Genomic DNA, 14496 nt, shown 5'->3' with positions numbered 1-14496 from the left:
ACTGTAACTTTACATTTTGATTGTGAATTATAGAAATATGCGATACAGATTAGGCTCACGCATTTTGAAAACAAACTAGCGGAATATGTTAGATTTAATGGTTGGTTTAATGGGTAAGCGAAGCTAGGTTCTAATTTTTTTACTTGAGTTATTTTATTCCAATCGAGCTTATAAATGAATCTGAATTTCTATTTTGGAGTTGAATAAAATTATTCCGATTTAAAAAAAAAAAGATTACTCTCACACATGACACTAATGTTGTTTGCATGTATAACATCAGCACTGGTGAAGGGAAGTAAGGGGTAAGGGGGCAGCTGCCCCCTATAAAATACTGAAATATTTTTTTTTCATTGTTTATTTGAGAATATATGATTATAATGGTGAATTTTTTTATACTGCCCCTTATAAACTGAAGATAAATTTTACATTGCCCCTGATAAAACTTTCGTCTAGCTCCGCCACTGAACATCAGTATATCACTGCCGTATTGACTATGCATGTAGACAGTCCATGACTCCTGAGCAAGTTAGAAATGTTGTCAATCTCGCAAAACCCAGTATCCCACCAATGAGCCAACTATTCTGGTCAATACTATCTATACATTATATCATTTTGTATTGCAACAAAATAAGTAACTTTGAAAAACAATTGGAGGAAAACAATAAATACTACAAAAAAATTGTTTGAAAGATTAAATACTACAATTATTTCAAGAGTTTATTGACATATATAAAATTTTAAATTATAATTAGTCAACAAACGTTTTACCAATTCAACAACATTGAATTAAGTATATTTATTTTGTCGTTATAACTGACATATATATTATCGAGGTTTAACATCGTTAATATAAATAACGGTTACATATTCCGTTCTAATATATATATTCTAAAACAAAAAAAATATTGTGTTTATAAATAATATAATAAAAAAAATTTATGACACAAAAAGTTAATTATGTAAAATAATATTACTAACAAATACATTATAATTAGAAATAAATCTATCAAATACCGGTAAATGTTTTATTCCAAAACCAAAAAAAAAGGTTTGGGCCAATTGACCTTTTGAGCCGAGCCTAAAAGTCCATTAATGGATATATCAAATAACTGGACATAAGCCCAAATGAAGTCGGACGCGCCAAAGTGACTTATTCGCATCGGCGGCCACTTTCAACGGCGGTTAGAAAAATGAACTCTCTGTTCACCTCCTTCCGCCGTATCCTCCCCTTAAACCCTAACTCTCACCCCCACTTCCTCCTTCACAAATTCTCATCATCTCGCCGTTCATCCCCGCGTATTCCCATCCAACGGTTACAACAACCACCCGCCTCACCCGATTCAACACGTCATCAGCTCACCGTCCCTGATTTCTCACAGACCGATCTCGCCACCATATCGAAACTCCTCGAAAACCATAACGTAATCCCCGGTTCGAGCCTCGAGTCAGCTCTAAACGAAACCGGAATCGAACCGAGCTATCAGCTGGTTCAAGCGCTCTTCGATCGGTTAAGCTCCTCGCCGATGCTGATCCACTCAGTGTTCAAATGGGCCGATACGAGGCCCGGGTTTACACTATCTCCTCCACTGTTCAATTCCGTTATCAACGCCATGTGCAAAGCACGTGACTTCGAGAGCGCGTGGTCGTTGATCTTCGATCGAGCGAGAAGCGATAAAGGATCAGAGTTAGTTACAGCAGATACGTTCACCGTTTTGATCAGACGGTATGCTCGTGCTGGTAAGCTTCAGTAAAAAAAAAATTGACGAACATTTGAATTAGAATCTCTTGATTAGAGCTTTTATCTTATAGGAATGGTGCAGCAAGCTATAAAGGCTTTTGAATACTCTACAAGCTATTATGATATAGAGCGTAAGCTTCTCGAGGTTTTGTTAGATGCTCTTTGTAAAGAAGGAAACGTCACGGAAGCTTCAATGTACATGGAGAGGAGACGAAGGATGGATTCGAATTGGATTCCCTCTGTTCGGATCTTCAACATTTTATTAAACGGATGGTTCCGTGCGAGAAAGCTTAAGCAAGCGGAGAATCTATGGGGAGAGATGAAGGAGATGAATGTGAAGCCGACCGTTGTCACCTACGGTACCCTCATTGAAGGGTACTGCAGGATGCGACGCGTCGAGGTTGCTTTGGAGGTTCTTGAAGAGATGAAGATGGAGGAAATGGAGATGAGTTATATGGTGTTTAATCCGATTATCGACGGTTTAGGAGAAGCTGGGTGGTTACAAGAAGCTTTAGGGATGATGGAGAGGTTCTTTGTTTGCGTATCGGGTCCTACTATAGTGACTTATAACTCGCTAGTTAAGAATTTTTGCAAGGCTGGAGATTTGTTAGGTGCTAGCAAGATACTTAAGATGATGATGAACCGAGGGGTTGATCCTACTCCGACTACTTACAACCATTTCTTTAAGTATTTCTCTAAGCATAATAAAACTGAAGAAGGGATGAACTTGTACTTCAAGCTGATTGAGGCTGGACATAGTCCGGATCGGTTTACGTACCATTTGATCATGAAAATGCTCTGCGAGGATGGGAAGCTGAGCTTGGCGATGCAAGTGGACAAGGAGATGAAGAACAGAGGAATCGATCCCGACTTGTTAACAACCACGATGATGATTCATTTGCTCTGTAGGCTGGATATGTTTGAAGAAGCGTACGAGGAGTTTGAGAAGGTTGTGAGGAGAGGGATTATTCCGCAGTATATTACATTCAAGATGATTGATAACGGTTTGAGAACGAAAGGGATGATAGAGATGGCGAAGAGATTAGCGAGTGTGATGTCGTCTCTTCCTCATTCGGAGAAACTACCGAATACGTACAGAGAAGTGGTGGATGCGCCGCCTGGTAGAGGAGATAGAAGGAAGTCTATATTGCATAGAGCAGAAGCGATGTCTGATGTGTTGAAGGGTTGTAGAAACCCGAGGAAGCTTGTGAAGATGCGTGGATCTCTCAAAACAGTTGTTTCAAAAGACGAGAAGGTTGTAGATGATGGAGATGCAGTGAGAGTACCAGACGAGCCTTCAAGTCCTTTGTCATAAACAGTTGTTAAAAATGAGCTTATAACGGGCTTGAGCTGGGCCATTTGGACTTTTGGGTTCCACTTGCATTTGGAATGGAGCTTTAAGACTACCTTTTCATGTATTGTAACCCAAACCACCGAACCATCTTGAGTTGTAACATGAGACGCATACTGAGACTGAGTAACGAACGGTAGGGACATTTTCTCCTAGTACTAGCCCGAGTGAAGTGGATAGTTTTACTTTTTACCCAACCAACTGATAGTTTTCGGATTTCCAACAACGTTACATTATTTTATCACCATTTTAAAATTGTTACTATGCAATTAAAACAAGACTTTAAAAAGAACTCAAAATTAGTGATTATTTGTATGCTTAGAATAGATATACAAGAAATAAATATTAGAGGAATGAACATTTCGAAATCATTTGCTAGTTTTAAAATGTTTTCTCAAATGTCTTATTAGCACTAGTTAATTGATTCACAAAAAAGATTAATATTCTTCTAAAAGTTCAATTTAATCAAGATCTTTTAGTGATCATAGGTATCCTTAGAATGTATACACTGAGATCATTTCCAACGGCACACTATAATTTTCTCTATATTTTACTATAAAATAAAGTAACTCTATTATAGAGTTGGATTTGCTCCAATGATTCACTTTATAACAGAGTTACTATATAATATAGTGAAATATAGAGTATTCTTGTTTTTCACTCTATATTTGGAGTAAAAAAAACAAGATTACTCTATATTTCACTATATTATAGAATAACTCTATTATAGAGTGAACCTTTAAAACAAATTCAATTTTATAATAGAATTACTCTATTTTAAAGTGAAATATAAAGAAAATTATAGTGTGCTATTGGAGATGTTCTGAGGAAATAGAGTAGTAGATATACCTAAAAGTTAGATCATTATTTTTTGTTTTATCGAAATCTGAACTAAATTCAAACAGAAAACGTGATTTGGCCCAAACCATCAAATCTTGGTCAAGAGTTTCAAAGCTCGATAAACCAAAAGCCAAAAAAACAACCAACCGAAAGCAAATAACTGAATGGGCCACATCTGTCTCTACATAATGTATATGTGCATTGTCGAATCCTGCTAAAATTCGATCACGTGCGATATATCACTAACATGGAGTTGTCATACAAGTGGAAAACGTATATTCTACATGCAAACAGAAGAAATAACTGAGAAGGGTGGTGAATAAACAAGAAGAAAAACAAAAAGACAGAGGGAATCAAAAGAGGTAGGGATAGTGAAAGGTTCAAACCCTATACGTAATAAACACAGAGGATGATGACATAAACTCTTACTATTAGGTTTTGAAACTGTTCTATATTGTGTTAAAAAAAAAAAACTGTTGTATATTATTTGTCAGCGAAGGTCAAGCTGTCCTTTAAAGCAACGTACCACTGAGATATCTTCAGTTCAGACCCCACCCTTTGGCTTCCTAATATTCTAACAATTTTTAATACTGCATATGCTTTGGTTTTGTAAGTGAGCTTCTCAATCATATTTCATCTATCATCATCAAATCATCACTATATTCACTGCCCAATTTTGTTATTTAAATTTGAGGTGAACGAGAAGAAAAGATGAAACGGCAGCCAGAGTAAATATTATATTTGGAAATATGAAAATTCTTTAAGTTACTACCTAGACGACAATATTGCATGAAAATTATTGAATACAATGGTTAAAGATTAGATACTATTACTAGAAAAACTGCTTATCGTTGTGTCTAATATTGCAGAAAACTTACAGTGGTAAATGCAATGCCTGTCCATTTGCTATTGGTAGAATTGTTTCAGACTAATTACATATGTTGTACGTAACTAAACTATATATATGTTAATATGTAGTTAACATTTTAAGAAAAATGTGGTTTATTATCAAGTTATCGTATTTAGTATATATTTTTACAAAAACAGTTAGTAGTATATTTTAACAAAACTGTTACTTATTTTATATTTTAGACTATATAATAAATACTGATTTCACAAACAAATAAAATATATATTCGACCATAAATTTGTTTTGTAATTCTAGTTCAGCTGATTTTTTTTAAACAGCCGAAACATTAACACCAATACTTGACTTTGTTAAAACTTACTCCCTTTGTTTTTAAAAGATCAATGTTATAGTTTTTTCACACTTATTAAAAAAACATATAAAATTATATTTTACAATACATTGTTTTTTTAATTAAATATTTTCAATAACTTTTAACTAATAAGATTTATTAACAAAATTATATTTTTTGAAAATTACAATTTTTTATTAATTAGTGTATTAAAAGTGTAAAAAATGTATTTTTTAAAAATAATTTTTTTTTAAACATAGATTTTTACGAACAGAGGGAGTATCATTTAATAATCATCACAGCTTTCAAAACCTTTCCCCAAAAGCCTATCAATCTTTTCACATTAAATGTTGCTTCTAACTAAAATTTAACCCATCTGGTGATATGACGTATGGTACCTTTATAAATCTACGAAGCACACAGATACACAAGTTGCTTCTCCGTGTGCATTTACATGCGTACTTATACTTTCTAAATATTTATGACGTTAGCATATAAAAGAATGCGAGAGAAGATCTTGTCTGATAGTTCTCGTAGGAGATGATCCAAAATCTGTCAGAGCTCCATCATTGTCGTCCCCGACGACAGCTGATAACATTGAAAATTTATAATAAACGTAAATTCACATTAACTGACAATATTGACCATTTTCAAAATAAAACATTAACTAATAACTAGGTAATATGCCCTTTTGTAGCTCGTCAGCGCCAGGAGGGGGATTAGTCCTTTGGGTCTAGAAAGCCTTTGGGGAAACCCTGAATTCCTTAAAATTCAAAAAAAAATATGCCCTTTTGTAATAATTATCCACAGTCATTATCATCACTCAGTCAGTCTATCCCATACGTCAAAATGATGGCCAAATCATAAACATATAGTTTCAGTTTATAAAAACTGACAGTATCAAAATTATCATAAATGATGTGTATGATTTTACGTATATCTTGAAGTAATACACTTTTTCATCTGTTAAATTCATTGATAGACCTATGAAAGGTCAGAACGGTGTTACAAACCAAACCACCATCTGAGAACTAAGCCCAAAAACCACAACAGATCAAGATGACATGCCCTCCAAAAAAATTCCATCACTTCAAGACCAATCTATACAAACCATTGATCTACAGCCAAAAAACATTCCAAAATAAGTTCCTAAATACCAACTACTCACAGAAAAAGGTTTTCTCATTCTCAAATAATTCACGCAGCCATAGTGGGGCACCTGTTGCCACATATGATTGTAAGTAATCACCTTTGACCACACTTTGAGCTATGAGAAAGCCCTTGTATTAGTTGCTCGCTCTTTTTTCATCACCCTCACCATTCCAATCTCTTTAACCTATTCATGAGCAGATATCTAAAGTTGGGCCATGCTTTTGGTCTTAGGATCACATTTGGAAGCATAGCATCATCAATGGCAATGATCACTCTATTTAGATGATGATTTTGAAGTAATACACATCTCGGTTCAGTTTTATTTATTTATTTATTCAAATCTTTGTTAATTAAAACCAAGCCAAATGATACGAAAAAATAAGAAGCAAAAGCAATTTCTTAAGTGAAACAAAACTTAAATGTTGATCATATAACTACCAGGTTTTAACAATTGTTTAACCAAAATGCTGCAAACAAAATATATTCTGACGTTAATCCGACTGAGACATATCAAAATTTAATATGTTACATAATGTTTTAATTGTTTCAGTCAAAGTAAATCTTTGTGGCCTCTATATATGCAATATTCAAGTACAAAACATAGTGGTTACTGCACACAGCAATGAATAATGGAGAACTGTGTTTCATGTCGTTAACTATTCATACAGAAGCACATACATACAATGGCAGAAGCCCTTGCAATCAGATACGCCCTCCTACATGCAATTGAACTAAACATCAACCATATATGGCTTCGCTCAAATTTTCAAGTGCTCATCGCAGCTTTATCATCACAACGATGACCGGTTGAACTCTACGGAATGCTATCGGATATCGTAACAACCCTTCATCTTTTTTACTTTCTGCCGTTTTGCTTTCATCAGAAAATAACTAAATGGGACTGTGGACTTACAAACTAATTAAAGCTTGTTTAAGAGCATCTCCAATGTATTACCCCATTTTTTACTCCAAAATGGTGCAACACCAAAATGGAGTAAGGTTTTACTCAAATGTATTACTCCATTTTCTACTCCAAAAATAATATTTCTTAAATAATTTCATTTTTATTTTATTAATAATTGCAAATAAAATCTTATACTTATAAGAATTTACCAATTAACCCCAATTATTTTATGTTTACGATAATAATTAAAATATTAATCATTTGAATTAAATATTTATTATTAAAAAGTACAAGAAATCATTAAAAAAGACAACATATATATAGGTTCAACAATGAGCATTAGAATATTTTTCCCACAAATGATCAACTAATGCATTTCGTAATGAAAAATGAGCTTCTTTATTTTTGATAAATGAGCTTCTTTATTTTTGATATTCCTAAATCGAGCAAGAAAATTTTGAAATCGGACATTTTCATCTTCTGCAATTTCGATATCTGGAGGTGGAGCTTCTCTTCCAAGTTCAATTGGTGCATCAAGTTCACGCTCATCTTCAATTATCATGTTATGTAAAATTATACATGTAGTCATAATGTCATGTAACACATTTTTTTTTCCAAAAACAAACAGGTCCTTTGACAATAGCAAAGCGCGACTGTAGAACTCCAAATGCACGTTCAACATCTTTCCTGCATGCTTCTTGTTGCGTTGCAAAATATTTGTTTTTAGGACTCCTTGGCTCTTGAATAGTTTGTACTATGGTCGACCATTTTGGATAAATACCATCCGCTAAATAGTAACCCATATAATATTCTTTGTCTTGAATAAAATAATGAGCAGGAGGAGCAATACCTTGAGCAAGATTGGAAAAAAGATAAGAAGAGTCCAACACGTTGATATCGTTATTAGTGCCTGGCATTCCGAAATATGCATGCCATATCCAAAGATCATAATCTGCGACAGCTTCAAGAATTATAGTTGGTGATCCACTACGACCCGCATATTGTCCCGCCCAACCGGTAGGACAATTCTTCCACTTCCAGTGCATGCAATCTAAACTGCCAAGCATTCCAGGAAATCCTCGTTTTTCACCAATATAAAGAAGTCTGACAAATACAAATAATATCAAAGCGAAATGCTGAATCACAAGATCAACAAGCTCTTTCTCAGACTTCTCCGTTTGGGCAATATTTCACCGACCTTAGCGGATCCGGAATGGATTTTCCAGATTATTAAATTACTTATTTTATGTTATTTTTATTTTTATTTTAATTATTTATGTTTTCTGTTATTTTATACATTTATTTAAAATTATTAAATAATCTTTTGTGGAATATACTATTTTCATGTTATTGTATCATTTTAAATATTATTTAAGTAAAAAATAGAAACATTAAAGATTTAAAGGACCATTTTATAAAAAAAAAAAGTCCAACTCCAAAATGGAGTAATGAGTAAGATTACTCCATAAATGGAGTAACCCTAGCCATTACTCCATTTTCAACTCCAAAATGGAGTGGGGTTGGAGAAGATTTTACTCCATAATGATGTTTGGAGTTGAAAATGGAGTAGGGTTGGAGATGCCCTAAGGCATCTCTAACTTCATTTTATTTTTCATTATAAAATAGAATTTAGTGTAAAAATGCTTAAATGATACTCTATTTTTCATTTTATAATAGAGTAAAAAATAAGTTACTCTATATATAGAGTAAATTGTTTTTTTGTTTGTTCATCACTCTATTTTTCACTCTAAAATAAAATATCATCAGAATATATTACAACTATATTATAGAGTCTATTTTGGAATCATTGTTGTCCGAAAAAAACAGAAGCACAAAATACATATTATGAAAGTCCAAAGCTTTTTATTTATAGAATAAAATTCAAAAAGTCAGTAAATATGGTCGTTGAAAATAAATATAGATGTGTCATAAAAAATTGCAATTTTATTTTAAGAAAAAGGAGTACAAGGAAAAAAGAAATCTATGATTTATTGAAGTCAAAGTGAATAATATGGGAACTACAAACATTACTGCTACTCAACGGACCATTCATTTTCATCCAGTGGTCAGTTAGGGCATCTGTATTGGGGGTCCCTTAAGGCATCCCTTAGGGGAAGGGGGTGGGAACCGAGGAAGAAAGAGAAGGGAAAAGCCCTTAATTAAGGGCTGTCCCTTACTCTCTAATGACCAAAAAAAAAAAAAAAAAAAAAAAAGCATAATAAGGGACTCTCTCCCTCTCTCTCTTCATCCCACCAATAAAGATGCCCTTATATCCTCCGCGATCTTAACGGCATCAAAAGCCGTTCCCAAGAGCCCTCTTCTCGTGAAACCCACCGTGTAAAGCCCATTCTCTCCTTTCCATCCGTTTGGAAATGGCGTTTTCGGCATCCCTTCCTTTGTGAAGAAACTATTGTCCTGTAAAATTTCAAAGGACATACATTACTTAAATTTCATAAAATAAATAAACAAAACAAAAACAGGAAGATGAGAGATTGAAAAAAAGGGAAAGAACAAGAGTTTTGTTGTCTTTTACTCTCGTTTTTTTGGTTGTAATTTTGGGGGATTTTTAAATAGTGAACAAGGGTTTATTCCATTTTGCATGGAGAAAAGAAGAGTTTTGGAGTGTTGTTCCCTTTGTTGCATGTGTTGGGTCCATATCATAGAAAGCGATGGATGATTTGCTAAATTATAACAATAAAAACTATTATTATCTACAGCCTTTTTACCCTTACCAATATATGCATAACCTTATCATTTGACCATCACCGTTATTCTTGAAAACGAATTTTCTTTTTCAATTGCATGCGTATTGGTTCTCATATTTTCATCATCATCACACATATATAGACACATGCAGACGAGGCCATGAGAAGAATGATTAACAAATGCGTTTTAATACCTTGAGCCAGTAGGGGACATTACTCTTGTACCCGGTCGCTAGAATTATCGAGTCGAACTCCATTTCTTGCCCGTTCACAAACTTTGCTCCTTTCTTGGTTATTTCTTTCACTGCTTGCATCACCTAATAGTTCATACACAAGACCAATAATTTAAGTTAGAAAAACAAATACAAAAACTCGTACAAAATAAGCTATATTTTATAAAGAAAGTAAAAAACACACACATGCAATAAAACTATTCTCCAGCTTAAAACATGTCTCTAATCTTCTTAGCTAAGGAGCCATTAACATTAGAAAGGTTAATAATACTACCTAAAATAATAAAATCATTATAACGAACTTACTCTAATTTGACCGGATTGTATCAAAGATATGGCGCCGACATCAAGAACCGGAGTTTTTCCTGTGACGTTCTTAAGCTCAATAGGTCCGGTTTTAGGTCGTCGGAGGCCTAACCGGTCGGTATTGCCCAACGAAAGATAAGCAAGAAGCAGAAGCAAATTGTCCACCAGCTTTAGAGGAAACCACTTCAGTAGTGTCATTGCTATTCCAAAACTCGATAGACCAAAAAAATCTCTTGGTAATACATGTACCTGCATCATTATAAAAATATATTAAACCCTATTAGCTCAGCCATAATCCATTTTTCTTCGTGTGCTTAGATAACGAGCATGTTTAATTAATTACTTACAGAGTTTCTAACAACCATATGAGGCAGAGAATTGTATCTACAAAGATCCAAGCACACCTCCATTCCGGAATTTCCACAACCAACCACCAAAACCTTCCTGTTTGCAAACTCTGAACCGGACTTGTACGCACTAGTGTGAACAACCGGTCCAGTAAACTTCTTCAAACCGGGTATATCCGGTATCACCGGTTCAGCGTTTTCCCCTGTTGCCACCACGAGCCATGTGGATGAGTACACAGCGTCTTGCGTCTTCACCGTCCATAGACCAGAGGCGACATCGAACTCGGCTTTCTCTACGGTTTGGTTAAATACCGGTTTGATATTAAACCGGGCAGCATAAGACTCAACGTAGGAGATGAATTGTTGCTTGGATGGGTATCTTGGGAAGTTTCTAGGGAACTTCATAAGAGGAAGCTCGCAGAAGTGTTTAGGGAGATGGAGCTTAAGACGGTCGTAGGTACGTTTTTGCCATAAAGAAGCTAAGCAATCGGTTCTCTCGAGTATAACCGATGGCACGCCTCGGTTTGATAAACAAGCCGCTACGGATAAACCGGACGGACCGGCACCGACGATGATTGGACCGGTAACGAAGATTCTACTATGCTTTTCTTCTAAACAAGAGCTCATGTTTGACTAGGCAATAAAAAGAAGAAGAAAGAAAGATGTCTTTATATTTTTTCTGTCGATCACATGCAACTAAAGAAGTGTTCTGTTTTAGTGTCTTTTCTTGATTGTTTCTCGGGCAAAACCAAGAAACGAAGTTGGAAATTATAAGATGAGGTTTAAATGCTATAGAGAGAGAGATAGAAGGCGTGAGAGAAAAGGAAAGGATTTGTGTCTGTTGTGTGTTTTTCAATGCCTAATAAGTAAATGGGTTTTATGGGGTTTTAATCTTCTTGTTGTTTGGGTATTGAGAGAGGAGAGGGTGTTGATGTGTTAATGAAGTGCAGGTAGCAGAGTAGGTCAAAGATGGGGAAAATTGGTGCAGGTATTAAATAAAATATAACCACTGTAAAAAACGTTGCCATATATATATATATATATATATTTTTTTTTATACTATTAACTTTTTTCTTCTACCATTAACGACTATATTTCCTGCTATGAAATTTAAGAAAATCCGTTTGCATTTTCGTTGTTATAATGTGCTAAATTATCCTATACATAAGTATATGCTATATAGTATGCATATTTGAAAAACTAATTTGACAAATTATAAATTTATAGATTTTAACTCACCTCTATATTTATACTCATAAACAGATTAACTTGAAATATACATGAGTTTGATTGTAATGTGTTTTTCTATAATAAAATATCGAGTAAACTAGGATTGGGCGTAATATCCATACCCGAACCAACTCAAAAAATAGAGTACCCGATCCGATCGGATCCTGTCTAAATATTTGAATGAGACCATTTAAAAAAAACCAAAAAAACCGAAAACGAACCCGACCTGCGCCGAGAACCGAATGAGTATCATATACATAATGTTATTTGAGTATTTTTATCAAAACATCTGTTTTTATCTATAAATACCTAAAATAACTAATATATAAAATATTATTAAAAAATATATTTAAAATAGTATTAGTACCTAAAATTTAAAATATAAATCATACTATATGTTAGTTATATTAGGTATTTATAGATAAAATAGATGTTTTTGATAAGAATACTCAAATGACATTATGTATATGATTACGTTCATACAAAAAATAACCAATTCGAGCTATATAAATTGAGTATTTTTGGGGGTTTTGAGTTATTTTAGATAAATTTGAGTAATTTAGATATAAGATACCCAAATCGAATATAGTAGGTTGGTTACTTCGGATAAAACCCGAACCCACCTAGATCCGGGAGGATCCGACTCGAACCCGACCCATTTTTTTTGTAATACCGAATGGTACCATTTTTCAAAATCCAAAAACTCCTATACTCGAATGGATAGTATCCATAATTGAAGGGGTACCCGAAAGCTCATGCTTAGAGTAAACCTCATTCTATATTTGTTAAGTTCATCTTATATATTAAAACATAAGTCACAACCTTGATTCATGTGTGATTTTTTTAAAAATGGACATAATGAACCTATTCATAAAAATTCATACTACATTTTAATTCAGAATAATAATAAATAGAATTTTTAAAATATTGTAATCATAATATCTTTTGATATCTTTTCATTTTAAATATAAATATATTTATTTTAAAAGTCTAACAAATCTGTTTGAAAAGATTTTTACAAGATCTTCATTTTCGAAATTATATTTAAATATTTTCACTAATTTCGAAATTAATTTAAAATATTATTATACATTAATATATTCAGTTATATAAAATGAAAAATAAAAAAATCTATAATATTTTATTTATTATATAATCATAATCAATCATATTAAAATAAAATTATTATATTGAGCTAAATAAAATTATTATATTGAGCTAAATATAATAAAATTGTATTAAATTTATATATTTATATATTTATTTTCGTAATTATAAAATATTTATGTTCAAAAATAAAATCTAATATGTTGGTAAGATGGGTTAACATTATCAAACTATATAATACATGTATAAAAATTAACATGTATTTTTTTAAGTTAATAATATAAAATATTTGTAACTACTTTAATCATAATATATTTTCATTTTAAATATAATATATATTTATATATTATATTTTAAATATTCCAATAAATCTGTGTAAAAATATTTAAACAATAACTTAATGTATTTTAAGTTATCGTTTAGAAATGAAAATAAATAAATTATATCATATTTTATCTACTTTTATAGTCATGATCATGTTAAAATATAATTATTATACTAAAATAAATATGATAAATTATATTCAATTGATAAATTTATAAATTTTATTGTTTAAATATAAACAATTTATTTAAAATATAATATGATGATAGAACGTCTTAAAATTAACAAACTATATAATATATGTCTAAAAATTAACATATCTTACACTCTTATATATACAATAATAAATTATCTAAAATGAATAAGCATAAAAATATTGGTAAAAAAAAATCCAGTTTTGAAATACGGGTCAGAATTTAGCCTAAATTAAATACAAAATATTTTTTAAATATATTTTCTCATGAATATATTAATTTGCTTAATAACTAAATGCAAATACAATAAGATAAATATATAATAATAAGTGGCAAATACATAAAGTTTAAAGAATTAATTAATTATAACATGTAAATTATAAAATTATTGTATTTGAAATAGTTATATAAATATTTAAGTATATGATTAACATTAAAAATATATACCACTTATGTTCTAAAACAATAATTTATGTATAAAAAAGTGAAAACAAACACCCGTGCGGTTGCACGGGTCAAAATTTAGTTAATTTTTAAAGTATATAGCGAAAAAGTATAAATAGTCTTAGATAGTGTTATATGTAGGATATAAAATTACACTAGGTACTATAACAAATGTAGCTAGATCAATCGATAGGGAAAATGAAAGTCTTAAACATTGTAGTTTAACAGTGATTAAAACACAGGTTACACCGCCTTAATGTATTATATTCTATATAATACTTGCGTTGACGTGTGTTCATAATGTACATGGATTTTTACTTTTCTCTTATGGATTTTAATACTTGATATACGATCATTATATTATACCATTTTTACATTTTTATAACTAATCATCTACCGAAAGTGTTTTGAAGTCAAGAAAG

General features: G+C 32.1%; 2 protein-coding genes across 3 annotated transcripts; one reads left to right on the top strand and one right to left on the bottom strand.

Annotated features, from left to right (window-relative positions):
* The first annotated feature begins 984 nt into the window (after nt 1–984).
* Nucleotides 985–3281, top strand: LOC106372418 (pentatricopeptide repeat-containing protein At5g11310, mitochondrial-like). Its single transcript, XM_013812626.3, has 2 exons — nt 985–1737; nt 1810–3281. The coding sequence occupies exons 1-2, from the start codon at nt 1191–1193 to the stop codon at nt 3051–3053; spliced, it is 1791 nt and encodes a 596-aa protein (XP_013668080.1). The 5' UTR covers nt 985–1190; the 3' UTR covers nt 3054–3281.
* A 5502-nt stretch (nt 3282–8783) lies between these two features.
* On the bottom strand, nt 8784–11760 carry LOC106372416 (probable indole-3-pyruvate monooxygenase YUCCA4). 2 transcript variants are annotated; one of them, XM_013812624.3, is made up of 5 exons: nt 10776–11760; nt 10429–10677; nt 10084–10206; nt 9455–9599; nt 8786–9257 (listed from the first exon to the last, which is right to left on the bottom strand). In XM_013812624.3, exons 1-5 carry the CDS (start codon nt 11400–11402, stop codon nt 9166–9168), a joined length of 1236 nt encoding a protein of 411 aa, XP_013668078.1. In that variant the 5' UTR covers nt 11403–11760; the 3' UTR covers nt 8786–9165. The 2 variants fall into 2 exon arrangements, with proteins under 2 accessions (XP_022549335.1, XP_013668078.1); XM_022693614.2 differs by having other exon boundaries at nt 8784–9599.
* Nucleotides 11761–14496: the final 2736 nt, after the last annotated feature.

Source organism: Brassica napus, chromosome A10 (assembly GCF_020379485.1).
Source record: "Brassica napus cultivar Da-Ae chromosome A10, Da-Ae, whole genome shotgun sequence".
Lineage (NCBI taxonomy): Eukaryota > Viridiplantae > Streptophyta > Magnoliopsida > Brassicales > Brassicaceae > Brassica > Brassica napus.
Note: the sequence above shows the minus strand (reverse complement) of the source record. Positions and strands in the feature narration are given on the sequence as shown.

Excerpts from the sequence above, each read along its gene's own strand:
- LOC106372418 (XM_013812626.3), top strand. The coding sequence starts at position 1,191 with ATGAACTCTCTGTTCACCTCCTTCCGCCGTATCCTCCCCTTAAACCCT. Across the intron at positions 1,738-1,809 it reads CAGACGGTATGCTCGTGCTG|GAATGGTGCAGCAAGCTATA; the intron begins GTAAGCTTCAGT and ends TTTATCTTATAG.
- LOC106372416 (XM_013812624.3), bottom strand. The coding sequence starts at position 11,402 with ATGAGCTCTTGTTTAGAAGAAAAGCATAGTAGAATCTTCGTTACCGGT. Across the intron at positions 10,678-10,775 it reads ATATGGTTGTTAGAAACTCT|GTACATGTATTACCAAGAGA; the intron begins GTAAGTAATTAA and ends ATAATGATGCAG. Across the intron at positions 9,600-10,083 it reads ATGTCCCCTACTGGCTCAAG|GACAATAGTTTCTTCACAAA; the intron begins GTATTAAAACGC and ends GAAATTTTACAG.